This window comes from Salvelinus alpinus, chromosome 2 (genome assembly GCF_045679555.1).
Source record: "Salvelinus alpinus chromosome 2, SLU_Salpinus.1, whole genome shotgun sequence".
Lineage (NCBI taxonomy): Eukaryota > Metazoa > Chordata > Actinopteri > Salmoniformes > Salmonidae > Salvelinus > Salvelinus alpinus.
In genome coordinates, this window is record NC_092087.1 from 12,857,280 (window position 1) to 12,875,938 (window position 18,659).

The 18,659-nt window shown below is 42.5% G+C and overlaps 2 protein-coding genes across 5 annotated transcripts; both read right to left on the minus strand.

The window, feature by feature from the left end:
- Nucleotides 1-284: 284 nt before the first annotated feature.
- LOC139554127 (zinc finger and SCAN domain-containing protein 22-like) lies at nucleotides 285-4,599 on the minus strand. The gene is made up of 2 exons (XM_071366986.1): nucleotides 4,234-4,599; nucleotides 285-3,811 (listed from the first exon to the last, which is right to left on the minus strand). The coding sequence occupies exons 1-2, from the start codon at nucleotides 4,412-4,414 to the stop codon at nucleotides 2,895-2,897; spliced, it is 1,098 nt and encodes a 365-aa protein (XP_071223087.1). The 5' UTR covers nucleotides 4,415-4,599; the 3' UTR covers nucleotides 285-2,894.
- Nucleotides 4,600-5,055: 456 nt separating this feature from the next.
- Nucleotides 5,056-18,143, minus strand: LOC139554081 (uncharacterized). Of its 4 annotated transcripts, none has more exons than XM_071366983.1 (4): nucleotides 15,535-18,143; nucleotides 14,520-15,152; nucleotides 6,418-10,258; nucleotides 5,056-6,202 (listed from the first exon to the last, which is right to left on the minus strand). In XM_071366983.1, the coding sequence occupies exons 1-3, from the start codon at nucleotides 16,132-16,134 to the stop codon at nucleotides 8,804-8,806; spliced, it is 2,688 nt and encodes an 895-aa protein (XP_071223084.1). In that variant the 5' UTR covers nucleotides 16,135-18,143; the 3' UTR covers nucleotides 5,056-6,202; nucleotides 6,418-8,803. The 4 variants fall into 4 exon arrangements, with proteins under 4 accessions (XP_071223084.1, XP_071223083.1, XP_071223086.1 ...); XM_071366982.1 differs by having other exon boundaries at nucleotides 6,418-10,261; XM_071366985.1 differs by lacking the exon at nucleotides 15,535-18,143 and having other exon boundaries at nucleotides 14,520-14,581; nucleotides 14,763-14,986.
- Between the last annotated feature and the right edge of the window lie 516 nt (nucleotides 18,144-18,659).

Here is an 18,659-nt window from a genome sequence, read left to right on the forward strand (position 1 = left end):
TAAATAAATAAAAAAAGGCTGTCATTGTAAATAAGAATTTGTTCTTACTGAGTTGCCTAGTTAAAGATTACATGAAAATAAAAACCGTAGATAGGTGTGGGTAGTTTATCTTGATTTGAGATTTAGGGACTCTGCTGTGTCGGTGAAGTTGTTTAACTGTACATTTAGGTTCAGTCGGAGTTCATTTGAACAGCTAATAATCATGCAAACAAGCATCTTATTCTAGTGCCGGCCATCTCTCGGCTAGTATGCCTATATATGGAGAAATGAACAAAGGCAGCGTAGTCAGTTACTAGTTTATTAAAAAATAACATTTAGTACACAATGATACAACACTGTACAGTAATGTGTGTGGGAGCAGCGGTGTCCCAGAATAGACTGTGGGAAAGAGACTGGAGGGATGCCGGTTGAGTTAGACGGCCTACTGTAGTAGCCTCAGTCCTGAGAGGTGATAAAGGCCCTGTCTTGTGACAACCCCAAGCCCCTATTGCCCAAGACACTTGGCCTAAGTGATGGGGCTGTGGTTTGTATCTGGTATGGGCCACAGGCCTACTGCTTGTTCATGAGCATTGGTCTCAGCTCGGCATTTATTACTCCTGGATTAAATGCTTTCACAATATACACTAAAGTGCTTTTTATTCCAGGAGAAACCTTGATCTGGGTCTGAAAAAAATTATTTTACACTTCCAAACAACTGGCCACCATTACTAGATATTTAGTATAGTGAATATATGTGCAGCAGCACCTAGCTCTGGACCAATCGTCTTGAAACAAGCATCACAGACACATACATGGTAAAATACTGTATGACTCAGCTGAGGAATCGGTCTTTCTCTGCACCGTGTTGGTTAAATACTGTAGTAGTGCAGGTCATAGGACACATCAACCCTATCTGCATCAGAGGTGGGGGATAGATAGTGGTCATACACAGAATGATCATCACCAAGGTCAAATTTATCTTGCAGAATAGCAGTCTCAATGTTGACTCCTCTGTGATAATATTATGTTTTTATTGTATCAGTTACAAGTTGTCTGAAATTCAGGTGGCCGTGTACAGTTCTGCAACCGTGACTAATGCCTTGATCAGACCGACAGCGCCATTGCATATCATTTTGCGTTGCTACGCAAATACACTGAACGTGTATCTCTACCATACAATTTGATGCATAGGTTGGATATATCCAACACATGCACCACACAGAACGCACTGCAATGCAACGTTCTATTGGAAATGTATGTACACTGAACACAAATATAAAAAAGTAACATATAAAGTATTAGTCCCATGTTTCATTAGCGGAAATAAAAGATGCCAGAAATGTTTCATACGCACAAAAAGCGTATTTCTCTCAAATGTTTTGCACAAATTTGTTTACATCCCTGTTATTGAGCATCTTTTGTTTACCAAGATAATCCATCCACCTGACAGGTGTGGAATATCATCAAGCTGATCATGACACAGGTGCACCCTGTGCTGGGGACAATAAAAGGCCACTCTAAAATGTGCAGTTTTGTCACACAACAGAATGCCACAGACATCTCAAGTTGAGGGAGGGGCATGCTGGGCAGGCTGACTGCAGGAATGTCCACCAAAGCTGTTGCCAGAGAATTGTATGTTAATTTCTCTACCATAAGCCGCCTCCAAAGTTGTTTTAGAGAATTTTGCAGTACGTCCAACCGGCCTCAGAACCACAGATCAAGTGTAACCACGCCAGCCCTGAAGCTCCACATCCGACTTCTTCACTTGCTGGATTGTCTGTGACCAGCCACCCGGACAGCTGATTAAACTAAGGGATATGTGTCTATAATAAAGCACCTTTGTAGGAAAAACTCAATCTGACTGGCTGGCCCTGGCTCCTCAGTGGGTGGGCCTATGCCCTCCAAGGCCCAACCATGGCTGTGCCCCTGCCTATTTCACGGGAAATCCATAGATTAGGGCCTAATGAATTTATTTCAATTGACTGATTTCATAATATAAACTCAGTAAAATAGTTGAAATTGTTGAGTTTATATTTTTGTTCAGAATACTTCTGGTGTACCAAAATGCAATGACGCTGTTGGTGTGATTGAGGGAGAGGCAATGCTTCTTTAACATTGGGTATATCAGGGAGGCTTTAGGTGGCTAACCGTACAGAAACATAGCCCTGCCTGCTGTATTCTATTGCTAACCGTAATGCCCACCCCTGACCTCACCCGAACTAACAATGGCTAATATGTCTACTTTATATCCATATTTGGAAACTCAAAGAATGGACAACTGTTTATAAACAATGCCCATACGGTTAGCCAGTGTTCATAAAAAAACACAAAAACAGCTTACGAATTTCAGTCAGGTGATTCAGGAAATCAGATTTCAGGGTGTCAGAAGAAGCTGTGATATACTTTATCAAAAAGAAATAAAATTCTAAAAACAACCATTGCTTTTAGAAACTTGAAATTGTTGTAAATTGGCCCTGTGCAAATCGTCTGGGGCAAGACCACGTTTTGGAACGCTGCATTGTTGCAATCCTGAATGCACTCCGTTCAAGGCGCATAGCGGAAGACTTCATTATCATCATGCTATCAAGCTTATTACTAAAATACTAAATAATTAGGAAATACTAGCTAATAACTCAAGTACAAAAAGAAAAAAATGGACACATACTAAATTGACTATACTGCAATACAAATCCTATTGCATGAGAGATAGACTATGGCATGGAGAGAACTGTTACTTAGGAGAGATAAAACATTCTAAGAAAGTCACAGAATAGCTCAGAGAGAGAGAGAGAAAAAAAGCCTCGTCTTAGTGGCAGCAATTTTAGCTTTTTAAAAATGTCCCATAATCAGCAATTCATATACCGAGACTCCGTCTTTCATTAACAACAACCACCAGCGGTGGCGTCTCCCTCATCTCACTGCCCCGAGAAGTAGGTGCCCTCGCGGCTGTGGGTCTGGAGGTGACGTTTGATTTTGTCAGAGCGGCTGAAACACTTGCCACACACGGGGCAGCTGTAGGGTTTCTCTCCTGTGTGGATACGCATGTGGACCTTCAGATGGGCCATCTGGGTAAATCCTTTTCCACAGCTCTGGCAGCGGTACGGCTTCTCTCCAGTGTGACTCCTGGCATGCTCCTGGAGCCTGCCGGAGGAGCTGCAGCACTTTCCACACACCCCGCAGCGATACGGCTTCTCCCGGGTGTGCACCTGGACGTGGACATGCAGGTGACCGACGTGGCTGAACGTCTCCCCGCACACCCTGCAGCAGAACGACGACACGTGCACCTGGAGAGGAGATTTTCCACACTCTGCGGCCGCGGTGGAATTAGCGCCCTGGTTGCCTAAGTGGGAGCCCTGACCTCTGCTCCCGCCGGCTCGTCCTTTAGACGCCGACATCTGCCCTCCGTTCTCCACCCCGATGATGTCAATGTTCTCGTTGGAGCAGTTGGGGTTGACCGTGGCCAGGGGCTGCGGGCCGCTGTTGGATGAAGACGACGATGAGCCTCTGTGGGACCCTTCTGATTTGACGTGTCTGGATGAGCTTCTGGGACCAGGCTCCCTCTCTCTGTTCTCCACCGATGGGTTCTGGGGCAGGTTGGAGGACTGGGGAGGGTCCTGGGGGTATTCGTTGCTGACGCGGGGAGGGGTGAACATGGACTCTGGGGTGCTGCAGGAGCCGTGGCCGCGAAGCTGTTCGTCCCCCTGGCTGTACCTGAGCTCCCGTTTCTCCTTGACCAGGATGGGGATGCGCTCCTCATGGCCCATACTGGGGCTCCATTCCCGGCGGGGATGCTCGCCATCCTCCTCCTCTAATAGTGCCATGGACTGACGGTCTGGATGGAAGAGTGGGAGGGACGTGGCAGTCAGATATGATTTACGATCGCGGAAATATACGATAAACTACATTTATATAACGTTATCACAGGAACCCGATTTCAGAAATTAATCAGCAAGACAGATGCCTGAAAATCTGAGTCTAAAACGCAACAACTAACTAGCTAAGGAACAAAGGTGGCTAACTAGCTAGCTGAGTTAGCTAGCGCTTACATTATTAACTAATGTTAGCCTTCTGAAAAACATGAGCTACCTGGCTACTTCTCGAAGCGTTAATACAGGGTGTAAAATATATATATGAAAAAATCAAGGGCCCTTTCGCTAGTTACGCAGTTATGCATGCATACAACAACACTTTAGTGACCAATTTGGTTTCCTGGCGTGCGGCTTCCGTGCTAATTTTAGCATGGTAGCTACTAACCTGGCCATATTTCAATCCCAGCGTCTCGAAGCCTACGTCTCAGATGGTCGTTCTCCCTCTCCCTGAGCGCAATCTCCTCTTGGTATTCCAAAATCGTGTCTTCGACAGATTTATAGATCTCCTGGGCAGCGAGCATAAGCCGCTCGGTCAAAAATACATTTAAAAACTGCAATTTAGTCATTTTCGGGTGTCGTAGCTAGCTACAAGAGCTCTCGCTATCATCCAAAATGGACCTAAAAGATGCTCTCGCTGATCACGTGATAAGGAATGCCCGCTGTTACCGTAATACTAGGAAAACGTGAGGCCCTAAATATGATAGGGCCAAACCCAAACATCATGTTCAGCTCTCAAGGAATGCTGAAAATGAATGCATTGTACACGTTAATCCATATTCTTCATTACTGTGCAGGGTGTTCTTATGGAAGACAGCACAACAGTAAATATTTTGAAATGGTTTATATAGGTTAAAAAGGGCTTGTTAATTTTGGGGCACCTACCACAGGCTACAAAAGTGAATACCAATGAGTGAGCTTTGAGTGGTATACCCAGGTGAATTTTGCATACAAAATACAGCCAACTACTTATGTAGTGCCTGGAAGAGTGTTTACCATCTTCCACACATTGAAATAACATATGAATCCTCTCATGATTTGTGGGTGTGTGTATCTAGAACACACCATCTGACTTGAGACTGTTTTGTATAGACTGGTGCAATTAACCAATGTGCACTTTATCAGGGGTCGACTGAATTGGCTTTTTAGCTGAGCAAAAAAGCATCTTACCATGCAAGACCTGTCCAGCAATTAGAGCCAAAATATGATACAAGTTAGAGGTTGGAGCCTGTAAAAGAAAACAGGCTGTTTTACATCTTTAATGTAGTTTATGATTTGAGACAACAATACAGGGAAGAAAGGGAGGAGAAATGATGTACACCACAGGAGGGTGGTGGCACCTTAATTGGGGAGGACGGGCTCGTGGTAATGGCTGGAGGGGAATTTGAGGATTGGTATTAATTACATCAAACACAATGTTTGATGCCATTCCATTCACCCCGGTCCAGACTTATATGAGCCGTTCTCCCCTCAGCCTCCACTGACATACACCTGAGTGTAGGGGTTGGGGAGATGTGTGTCTTACACACAACTTTATTTATTTTTGCTGTCTTTTCCCCACAACATTTTCATCATCATCCCACCTAGCTATCTGAAGATGAATGCATTAACTGTAAGTCGCTCTGGCTAAGAGCGTCTTCTAAATGACTAAAATGTAAATATGAATGTAAATCCATATACTGTATGCTATATATTTTTTTGTCACACACCCTTGACATCTTTGTGTTTCCTCTGCATGTGTACTTTGAGGTTCGACCTCTGGTTGAAACAGTGACCACAGACATTACAGAGGTAGGGTCTCTCGCCGGTGTGTATTAGCTGGTGTGTTTTTAACTTGCTGGCGGTAAGAAAACACTTTCCACACAACGTACAGCAGTGGGGTTTTTCCTGCGTGTGAGCCATGCGTGTGTGCTGTTTCAAACGACTCATGTAACGGAAAGTCTTCCCACAGTCTTTACAAATAAACAATTTCTTTACAACCTGAATGACCAGAGGCGATATCTGATGAGATAAGACGACGGCTTGGTTCTGTGCGATTTGGAAGGGCTGTGCGGGCTGAGCCAGGAGAAGGGGTATGGGTAAGGAGGGTAAGGGCTTGGGCTGGATCTGGGGTAATGTTTTGGATGGGCCAAGATCATTGTCTTTGCTGCAACAGTGAGTGGTGGGTGTAGGCATCAATTCTGTTGTTCCAGTCTCTTGAAGCTGCTCTTCCCCCTGACTGGTCCTTGCTTCTTGCTTCTTGCCCTCAGTTTGTGAAACCTCCTTCCCCAGACTGGGGCTCGACTCCTGCTCACAATGCTGCTGCAGCTTTGGGGGAGCTACTGCTACAGAGACAGTGCGGGTGATCTGTCGTAGACCTGCAGTTATGGATGGTTGACAAAATAACATCTCAGACACTCCCCTTGTTGGTAAAAAAAAACAATTCTATAGCGGACGTGCGTGCACTGCACATGTCACAACTCCCCCTAAACACAAGTACAGTAGATAGTTCACACCCTGATATATGCTCTTTTAGATAGAAATATGGCTTCAATTCCCAATAATGAAAGGTGCATTATTAGGTTCTACAAACCTCGTTTTACGTTCACTTTTCTCGGTCTGTTAGCATTTAACTGCTTCCGTAGAAATTCATTCTCTCTCTTTACGTAAGTGATCTCTGCTTGGTATTCTGCAAACGTTTCTTCTACCATTTTATATATATCCTGTGCAGCTGACGTTAATCGTTCAGTGAGAAACAAACTTAGCAACTCCAATTTGGCCATTATTGCGAAATTAAACGCACACTAGCAGCCAGCTAACGTTAGCTAGTTGTTTACGATTGAAAGTCTTCTTCTACGGTTCAGGGCGCACCCAACAACAATCAAGTTGGCGCATTATCGCCACCTTCTGGGACTGAAGTGAAACAAAGATAACAACAGCAAAGACAACAGTTTCTTTGAGACCAAGTCGACTATCTAAACTCAGCAAAAAAAGAAACATCCCGTTTTCAGGACACTTGTCTTTCAAAGATAATTCGTAAAAATCCAAATAACTTCACACTGTTTCCCATGCTTGTTCAATGAACAATAAACAATTAATGAACATGCGCCTGTGGAACGGTCATTTAGACACTAACAGCTTACAGACGGTAGGCAATTAAGGTCACAGTTATGAAAAATTAGGAGACTAAAGAGGCCTTTCTACTGACTCTGAAAAACACCAAACGAAAGATGCCCAGGGTCCCTGCTCAGCTGCGTGAACGTGCCTTAGGCATGCTGCAAGGAGGCATGAGGACTACAGATGTGGCCAGGGCAATAAATTGCAATGTCCGTACTGTGATACGCCTAAGACAGCTATACAGGGAGACTGGACGGACAGCTGATCATCCTCGCATTGGCAGACCATGTGTAACAACACCTGCACAGGATTGGTACATCCGAACATCACACCTGTGGGACAGGTACAGGATGGCAACAACTGCCCGAGTTACACCAGGAACGCACAATCCCTCCATCAGTGTCCGCAATAGGCTGAGAGAGGCTGGACTGAGGGCTTGTAGACCTGTTGTAAAGGCAGGTCCTGACCAAACATCACCGGCAACAACATCACCGTCGCTGGACCAGACAGGACTGGCAAAAAGTGCTCTTCACTGACGAGTAGCGGTTTTGTCTCACCAGGGGTGATGGTCAGATTCGCGTTTATCGTCGAAGGAATGAGCGTTACACCGAAGCCTGTACTCTGGAGAGGGATCGATTTGGAGGGTCCGTCATGGTCTGGGGCGGTGTGTCACAGCATCATCGGACTGAGCTTGTTGTCATTGCAGGCAATCTCAACCCTGTGCATTACAGGGAAGACTTCCACCTCCCTCATGTGGTACCCTTCCTGCAGGCTCATCCTGACATGACCCTCCAACATGACAATGCCACCAGCCATACTGCTCGTTCTGTGCGTGATTTCCTGCAAGACATGAATGTCAGTGTTCTGCCATGGCCAGCGAAGAACCCCGATCTCAATCCCATTAAGCACGTCTGGGACCTGTTGGATCGGCGGGTGAGGGCTAGGGCCATTTCCCCAGAAATGTCCGGGAACCTTCCTTTGGTGGAAGAGCGGGGTAACATCTCACAGCAAGAACTGGCCAATCTGGTGCAGTCCATGAGGAAGAGATGCACTACAGTACTTAATGCAGCTGGTGGCCACACCAGACACTGACTGTTACTTTTGATTTTGACCTCCCCTTTGTTCAGGTACACATTATTCAATTTCTGTTAGTCACGTCTGTGGAACTTGTTCAGTTTATGTCTCAGTTGTTGAATCTTATGTTCATACAAATATTTACACATGTTAAGTTTGCTGAAAATAAACACAGTTGACAGTGAGAATGTTTCTTTTTTTGCTGAGTTTAGTATGCGCGCTATATGATCTCAAAATGCCTTTAGAAAAAAAACGTTCAGTTCTCATACATCTTAAGGTTTAACCAACAGTAAGACTACATGGAGGAGAAAAACCTATTCAGTGAATATGCATTCTCATTATTATGAGAAGTGTGTCCCTTCTGTGGTTGAAAAACAGTACAAAATATTTTATTGTGTTATCCTCTGGAAGCTACAATACTTTTTAACCAAAACATAAAGAAATGAATCAATCTGTAACTGTGAGACTAACACATTTTAGGGACCAGTCGGCAGTCTCATAACAATTTGGGACAGACAAGTTGACCACATGCTGCCGACTCCTCTTTGTGAAAATGACATGTACTGTGGAATGTTTTTAGTGATGTTTTCAAACTGCTAATTCACAATGTATTTAAACAAGAGAAGTGACTTTAGGGGCATGTCTTTGTCTTCTAAAAGGTGTCAGAACAGGCCACTTTTCCAACTTCTAAGGCAGGTTGTGGGTTCTTCCTTTAGTAAATGTTCATATGTGTTGTGAGGGGGATCTAAGCTATGGTGTCTCTCCATTGGACCAGCATTTTAGAGATCCTACTCCGACAAAGCCTTTTCTGCACTGTCTGGTCTCTCTGCACTCTGTGGACTATCTACTGCGTGAGCCATTTTGTGAGTTTTCATGTGAGTCTTGCGGGATGAGGACTGACTGAAGCATCTGCCACAGACGTTGCAGCGATACGGTTTCTCTCCAGTGTGAGTTAGTAGGTGACATTTTAAAGCACCTAACAATCTAAAGCATTTCCCACACTCTCTGCACTTATACGGTTTCTCTCCTGTGTGAGTCCTCATGTGCCCTTTAAGAGTATTCTTCTCCCTGAAGCACATGCCACAATCTTCACACTGATACGGTTTCTCTCCAGTGTGAGTTAACTGGTGGAGTTTAACTTGTCTTTCTCCCGAGAAGCCTTTTCTGCACAAATGGCATTTATACGGCTTATCTCGTCCCTCTATGTGAAAGGACGTATGATGCTCTTTAAGGGCCTTGCCATGTCGGAAGGTTTTCCCACACATTTCGCACAGATGTGGCTTCTCCACATAGTGATAAATACTTATATGATATTTCAGCTCAGAATTCTTAGGGAAACATTTGCCACAAATATGACAAAACGTTTTCATTAGACTGTGAGTTTGCAGGTGAACCGCCATGTTCTCTGCAGGCTCAAGGACCTTCCCACACAAACCACACAAACGGTTTTGCTCCGCTAAGTGCATCTGAACATGTCTTATCAAATGACGCGTGAAGTCAAATGATTGCCCACACACCTGGCAAGAACAAGGAACGTTGTAGTTGTGCAACGTAGTGCTTTCCACACCTTTGACTTCCTCACTTTGAGCTGCAGGGCTTTGCACATAGGGAAGTGTAAATATCATCAGGGGGACATTCTGTTTAGACAACATAACAGTTTGGTTCTGTGCTGTTTGGAAGGGTTGGCCCAGGAGAAAGGTTGTGGGGAAGGGCTGAGGCTGGGGCTGGGGTTTGGGCTGGGCTTGATGTTGGGGCTGAGGCTGGGCCTGAGGCTGGGGTTTGGGCTGGGGTTTGGGCTGGGCTTGATGTTGGGGCTGGGGTTTGGGCTGAGGCTTGGGCTGGGCTTGATGTTGGGGCTGAGGCTGGGCCTGAGGCTGGGCCTGAGGCTGGGCTTGATGTTGGGGCTGAGGCTGGGCCTGATGTTGGGGCTGGGCCTGAGGCTGGGCCTGATGTTGGGGCTGAGGCTGGGCCTGATGTTGGGGCTGAGGCTGGGCCTGATGTTGGGCCTGATGTTGGGCCTGGTGTTGGGGCTGAGGCTGGGCCTGATGTTGGGGCTGAGGCTGGGGTTTGGGCTTGGCCTGGCATTTGGATGGGCCCTGACCATGGTTTTTGCTCCTAAAGAGAGGAGTGCATGTGACTGTGGGTGTTGTGGACTCTGTCATTCCAGAGTCTGGAAGCTGCTCTTCCCCCAGACTGGTCCTTGGTTCCTGCTGCTTCTCAGTCGCTGTGGGCTCTGGGTCCTCCTGCTCCATTAAGGCAAGGATAAGAAAATCATTACTCAATAATATTTCAATATTTTTGAAATCTATAACTCTGACAGTACTTCCCTCTGCTCTGCCATGAAATGACTGAATAAAAACCACCATGTGCCCTTCCTTGAGTCAATCCCACAAAGGGATGAGCACATTGGGGATAACATGTTTATCACAACCAGGACGCAACCTACTGTGCTTTCTGAAAGTATTCACACACCTTGACTTCTTCCACATTTTGTTGTGTTACAGCCTGAATTTAAAATTGATTAAATTGAGATTTATCATCACTGGCCTACACACAATATCCCATAATGTCAAAGTGGAATTGTTTTTTTATTTATTTTTTACAAATCAATTAAAAGCTGAACTGTCTTGAGTCAATAAGTATTCAACCCCTTTGTTTTGGCAAACCTAAAGTGCAGGAGTAACAATTTAAGTCACATAAGTTACATGGACTCACTGTGTGCAATAATGTTTAACATGATTTTTGAATGACTACCTCATCCCTCTACCCCACACATACAATTATCTATAAAGGTCCCTCAGTCGAGCAGTACATTTCAAACACAGACTCAACCACAAAGAGGTTTTACAAATCGTGGCAAAGGGCACCCATTGGTAGATGGGTAGAAATCCATTTGAGCATAGAAAAGTTATTAATTACCCTTTGCATGGTGTATCAATACACAGTCATTAAAGATACAGGTGTCCTTCCTTAACTCAAGTTGTCGGAGAGAAAGGAAACAGCTCAAGGATTTTAGCATGAAGCCAATGGTTACTTTAAAACAGTTAGAGTTTAATGGCTGTGACAGGATAAAAATAAAAAGATGGATCAACAACATTGCAGTTACTCCACAATACTAACCTAATTAGGGCTGAACCCAATTATTCAACTGGTCAATACACTGTTGGTCAAGAAGCAGCAAATTATATATATATATATATATATATATATATATATATATATATATATATATATATATACACACAAAAATCTCTGAAACTGGAAACACTTATCTCCCTCACTAGCTTTAAGCACAAGCTGTCAGAGCAGGTCACAGATTACTGCACCTGTACATAGCCCATCTATAATTTAGCCCAAACAACTACCTCTTTCCCAACTGTATTTATTTATTTTGCTCCTTTGCACCCCATTATTTCTATCTCTACTTTGCACATTCTTCCACTGCAAATCAACCATTCAAGTGTTTTACTTGCTATATTGTATTTACTTCGCAACCATGGCCTTTTTATTGCCTTTACCTCCCTTATCTCACCTCACTTGCTCACATTGTATATAGACTTATTTTTCTACTGTATTATTCACTGTATGTTTGTTTTACTCCATGTGTAACTCTGTGTTGTTGTATGTGTCGAACTGCTTTGCTTTATCTTGGCCAGGTTGCAATTGTAAATGAGAACTTGTTCTCAACTTGCCTACCTGGTTAAATAAAAGGTGAAATAGATAAAAAATGTAAAAAATAAACAAATACACACACACACAGTTGAAGTCGAAAGTTTACATACACTTAGGTTGGAGTCATTAAAACTAGTTTTTCAACCACTCCACAAATTTCTTGTTAACAAACTATAGTTTTGGCAAGTCGGTTAGGACATCTACTTTGTGCATGATACAAGTCATTTTCCCAACAATTGTTTACAGACAGATTATTTCACTGTCGAGGTCGACCGATTATGATTTTTCAACGCCGATACCGATTATTGGAGGACAAAAAAAGACGATACCGATTAAATCGGCCGATTTATTTAAAAATATATATATATATATATATATCATACACACAAACATTTTTGTAATAATGACAACTGCAACAATACTGAATGAACAATGAACACTTATTTTAACTTAATATAATACATAAATACACACACAGTGTGACAATACTGTGACAATACTGAAGAGTCTGCTTCGGAGACAAATACTCTCAACTGTTTGAATAAAAATAGAGTTTAAGTTACCTGTGATGAATGTTGAAAACAAAAACTGTCATTTCTATATGTAGGAAATCCTATTTTAATAATGGGCATGGTAAGAATTGACGACCAAAGTGCGAGTCATTACCAGAGTCATTTGTGTCTTATTTAATCAAACATTGAGCTTAAAGCATCAGACAAGTTCAACGCATATAGTTGATTTGATTAAAACATCTATGTATATAGAAGAATACACTTTTTTTTTAAAGAACAGACAACTTTCGGTCGACCCAATGCTTTTTGTTGGGGATAGCCCTAAACCTAATTGACAGAGTGAAAAGAAGGAAGCCTGTACAGTATAAAAATATATTATTTCAAACATGCATCCTGTTTGCAACAAGGCACTAAAGTAATACTGCAAAAAAAGTTAAATCAATGAACATCCCTATTCAAGACAAAAAGTTAAATGGTTAACCGTCAAAAATATATTTGACAGGTCATGCTTATCAGTCTATAGGTTAATTAGCATAATGCTGTAGAGTTAAATTGACTCGTGTGTATGTTAGTCATCATTTATCTGATTTATCAAACGCGCACAGCATACAGAGCCTAGTTTGATGAGCGGAATAGCCTATCACCTGTTAGACAGCGAGAGAGCACCTCCTCAAAAAGCTGGTTTTGGAGTGAAACTATCTTTTATAAACCCAGTCATTGCGCAACAAATAATTCTAAACGCAATCGCGTGGTAAAAACACTGTTTTGATGGCCACGATTAAAAAGAGCTACCAATTTTTACTTCTCAACCTCAAATCGTAATTCAAGCGCACCTCCCATTCGCAATTCGAGTGCATAGGCTATAGTCAAAGGTAGGCAGGCTATCAGCGCGTCACTCACCACTTTAGAACGTGAGGCAGTATAATTGTTTGAAACCTGAACAATTTACTTTACTTCAAATAATGAGCCATGTCTTACCTTGCTTCAAAGTAGCCAAGCAGAAATCCAACCATTATTTAAAAAAAACTTCCTCATATCATTAAACAATTTTTCTACAGTCTATTGGTTTTCATATCAACTTTCTTTTGTTGTCCAGAAGCCAAAAGGCACAATCCTAGTCATATTAGTAACCCATTCTAGTTGTTGCTATTAGATTCCCCCTCTTTCTAAATTCAAGATTTTCATAATTTCATCTCTGTCGCATATGGAACGGCTCACATCAGGTGAACTGTTTCCCCGCAAAATTGTATTTTTGGCAAAAATGTTTGAAAATTAAGTTTTAATAGTTGCTTCGTTACAGCAGTTGCATGTTCAATAATAAGCTATAGGCTTGCTATGGTTATGTTTTCATTAAGCTCTTCGTTCCTCGTATGCATGCATAGTATTTTCTGTTGGTCATGTCACTGTATGGAATTTATTTTACCGTTTGTTGACCGGTTAATGAGGGTCGGGTTAGTCGGCAGCAAAATGTACATCTCTAGTACAAAGTGTTATGTTTAGGACAAAACCAATACATCACAGAGTACCACTCCATATTTTCAAGTATAGTGGTGGCTGCATCATGTTATGAGTTTTTCAGGATAAAAAACACATAATGGAGCTAAGCACAGGCAAAATCCTAGAGGAAAACCTGGTTTAGTCTACTTTCCATCAGACACTGGGAGATTAATTCACCTTTCAGCAGGACAGTAACTGAAAACGTAAGGCCAAATTTACACTGGAGTTGCTTACTAAGACAGTAAATCTTCCTGAGTGGCAGAGTTACAGTTTTGATTTAAATCTGCTTGAAAATCTATGGCAAGTCCTGAAAATGGTTGGTCAGCAATGATCAACAACCCATTTGACAGAGCTTGAAGAATTTTTAAAATAATAAAAATGGGCAAATGTTGCACTTTCCAGGTGTGAAAAGGTGATTCTAACATGTATTGACTCAGGGGTTGGATCCTTCTCTAATCAAGAAATTGTTTTATTTTTCACTAAATGTTTTACAAATGTTAGAAGTTTTCTTCCACTTTGACATCTGAGTATTTTGTGTAGATCATTGACAAAAATGACATTTAAATACATTTTAATCCCACTTTGTAGCAACAAAAGGTGGAAAAAGTCAAGGTGTGAACACTTTCTGGAGACACTGTATAATCACAACCGAGGTTGGGGGCAACTCCTTGTCCATTCAGAAAGTAAATCAAATTGCAATTCCAATTGTTCAACCTAGAAAAGCACTGAAGACAATTGGAATTTCAGTCTAGGCCTAGTTCCTGAATTGACTGAAATTTACATGAAATTGACTCCAACCATGATAGAAACAAATACTACACACCTGTCTGTCAGTATTTTCTGTGGATCTTCTTGGCGCTACTGAGTCGTAGTTGTGGTCTTCACCTGCAGAGGGAGTCCTGGTTACTTCTTCAGATGCCCTGACTCTTCTCAACAGATGAAGCATGCTTTGCTTAGTAACACAGACACCAAGTCTGGCAAACCTATTGAAGCACTTTTTCTTCTGAGCCTGGTGCATGATAAGCGAGTTCCGATACATGGGTGCACTCATCCTGCCGCAACGTACCTTGAGAAGAGTGGCTCCAGCCATGCCTATGGCGAAGTTCTTTCTCTGTGTACGTTCTTTGGTCATGGCAGAAACCCATGTAGATGTGCTTGCGGACTCCAGAAACCTAAGGAACGTGGGTGCGGTTGTCTTCCATTCAGTAAAAACAGTGTCCCACCTGAAGGCTTCCAGAGAGGATGAACTGGTCTGTCTAAGTATGGAGTTGAATGGAACGCTAGTGAGCTCTTTGCATTCTTTGACGACTTGATTCAAAACCTCTTTAGTGACAAGGGAAGCCAAATCAGGAATATCCATGATTGCCTTTGCTGCGCTGAAGAATTGTCCATTCAAAATGTTATCCACAAGTTTCTCCATGGGTCCAGTAAGGATGTATTTAGTTGGCACACTCACCTAAAATTAGAAGAGGGAAATGTCAATACCAATCAATAAAAATGTAACTTTTAAATGGCCCAGCAAGCATTTTCACCTGATACTTTCAACCAAACTATCAAAATTCTGTTATTTTCAATGGAAGGAGGTGAGAAGACTGAACGATTTGACGGTTGAATAAAGTTAAACTTTATAGGTTATACATGATCACCACATTGCTGTCTGAAATAGGATCATGGCACTACTGTGGTGCCATTGGAGGGGTGCAGGACTTCAGAAACGAAGGTACACTAGCGACCTTAAACACCTACCTAGAAACTTAAAGATGTTTAGAACCTTTAACACTGCCCCCGACTTCTCTCCGAACATACAGCAGGTATTAAAGGTGACAACACGTGTTTACCTGGCTTAGCTTCGAAGAAGCATCATCATCATCGCCAGACTGTCGATCCGGCTCCATATCATCTTCCAGGTATACTGAGATTTCTGCAGGCTCAGGTTTGATGTTATCGTTGTTGGGATCTGGTGTGGCGTCTTCGTCCGTGTTCTCGCTCTTTGGCACAACTACTAACGTTACGGTCAAATCTCGCGGGGTAACTTTACACGCGTCTGTCATTCTCTCTTGGGGAAAGGGGGTGATACTAATCTCACCTTGTTGGGGGTCCCGAGTTCGCCATGCGAGAGAGTGACTCTCCCTCTGCTTCTGAGCACTTTCTCGAAATATACTGCCAATTTTCTCCACATCGCAAAAGCTTTTGTAGTACCGTTTGAGAAGTTTACGACACGTTTCGCAAATGATCTGTGGTAAAGCATCGTCCTGAGAAATTGGTCCAGTGAGGTCCTCCAATGCTGTGGTGTAGTCAAATGGTTTCAAACATTGACCTTCGAACTGACTGAAGAGACTGTGCACGTATATTCTATTGGAAATGTTTTCCCCGCAAGCACGACATACACCGACACAACAGGTTCTCTTTGGTCTCATCATGCTAGCTAGTATTAGCATGTATTAGCGTCACAGAACAGTATCTTTGCTAGCATGGTCCAAAAGGTTGTTTTTTTTCGTTTGTTGTTACATGTTCATGTGTCATGCGAATTAGTCTCCTCCTCATTCGTGTGATTGGGAAACAAAAATGTACACGTTACTCAGGTGTGCTCGTTTCACCATCGTACAGCAACGAAAGCGGAGTTCACAGTTGTGACTAGATAGAATGCAGCTACGGACGGAAGTTACTTTTTGTAGCAGGTTATGATAGAATTTTAGCTAACCCTCTCCCTAACCTAATTTTCCTAAACTGTTACGTTCATTCACCTAGGAGAACATACGCAGCAGGTTATGATAATACTTGTGGCAGGTTAAGATTAGGTAAAATGCAACAACAACAAAAAATAAGTTTGACGTAAATTTGACAAAAGCTGGATCCCTTCTAGACATGACCCACTTTTGTCTATCGCTACGACCGGAAGGGACATTTTGAAGCAGGTTAGAAGAGCATTTTCGCTAACCTAATTATCCCAACCGGCTACGCGAATTATCCAAACATGATACGGAAGTTCTCCTAACCTGCTACGAAAAAGTAACTTATGTCTGTAGCTTTATGTGTGTACACCATCGAGATTCCTTTAAAAAAAACATGACACTTCCGGAAGTGACTTTAACCTAGTAGGTTATGAGCATGTACACAGCAGGTAACGTAAGTAACTTAGCATGCTATGAGAATTAGGTTAAAGTTAGCGAAAATGCTTCCCTAACCTGCTACGAAAAGTCACTTCCAGTCGTAGCTGTATCCAAAGTTGGTTTTTAGATTTGACACATTTATTCTCCTATCCTGCTGCATACATTCTCCTAAACCTGCTAGGAAAAGTTAATTCTGACAAAAACTGAATCCCTGCTAGTGTAACGGATGTGAAATGGCTAGCTAGTTAGCGGGTACGCGCTAGTAGCGTTTCAATCAGTTACGTCACTTGCTCTGAGACTTAAGTAGGGTTTCCCCTTGGGTAACGACGCTTCGTGGGTGACTGTTGTCGATGTGTGCAGAGGGTCCCTGGTTCGCGCCCGGGTCGGGGCGAGGGGACGTACTAAAGTTATACTGTTACACTAGCCATAACTGTCGAAGTGATGTGTTTTATGTTGGGAGTATCGCAAGAGAGCCGAGTGACCGCAAGGGAAGTGGATATGCACGTCCTCAATGCAGGCAATATCAGGAGGGACTATTTTATCTTTATTTAACTAGGCAAGTCAGTTAAGAACAAATTCTTATTTTCATTGATAGGAGCAGTTAACCCACTGTTAAAGATAAATAAAGATAAAATAGTCCCACCTGATATTGCCTGCATTGAGGACGTGTATATCCATTGCTTGTTCAGGGGCAACAGATTTGTACCTTGTCAGCTCGGGGATTTGATCTTGCAACCTTTCGGTTACTAGTCCAACACTCTAACCACTAGGCTTCGCTGCCGCCCCTTTTCTAATATTAACTTATGTTTAAACGACTAGCACACAGCCCAGACACCAATGCATACCCCATAAGACATGCCACCAGAGGTTCACAATCCCCAAGACAAGAACAGTCTATGGGAGGTGCACAGTACTACATAGAGCCATGACTACATGGAACTCTATTCCACATCAGGTAACTAATACAAGCAGTAGAATCAGATTTAAAAAACAGATAAAAATACACCTTATGGAACAGCAGGGACTGTGAAGCAACACAAACATGATAACATACGCACTATACACACATACAAATGTATGTTGTGTTGTAGATATGTGGTAGTGGAGTAGGGGCCTGAGAGCACACACTTGGTGTGTTGTGACATCTGTTATGAATGTAATTGTAATGTTTTTAAAATTGTAGAACTGCCTTAATTTTGCCGGACACCAGATATGCACGTGAACGTGTTATGTCACGTGCACAAGCACAGTGAAATGCCTTTCTTGCAAGCTCCAAACGCAATAATGCAGTAATCAATATCCATGTAGCACTAAAAATAACACAAGTTAGAACAAAAACATGATGAATAGAAATAAGAACACAAGAAAGTAAGAAGCTATTACAGGGTCAGCTCCAATTCCATATTTACAACTGGAGTGATAGAAGTAGGTATGTATTTTTGTATATATAAAAAAAAATGTAACTAGGCAAGTCAGTTAAGAACAAATTCTTATTTACAATGACGGTATACCGGGGAACTGCCTTGTTCAGGGGCAGAACGGCATATGTTTACCTATAAGGTGACAAGGCATCAGGATATATGATAAACAGCGTAGCAGCTGCGTAAATTATGATTGTATACGAGTGTGTTTGCGTGTGTGTAGAGTCAATATGAAGATGTTTGCATGTTATGTGTGTGTTGGAGTGTCAGTGCAGTGTGTGGAGTCATGTGAGTGAGCAACTTTATATATAACATATTTGGTGTACGTAGGGACAGTGCAAAAATAAAAACAACATACACAACTAAGTCGTTTTTCTCAGTTTTCTCAATGCGTTTGTAACAGCCTAAATATTATGAAACGTCAATTCGATC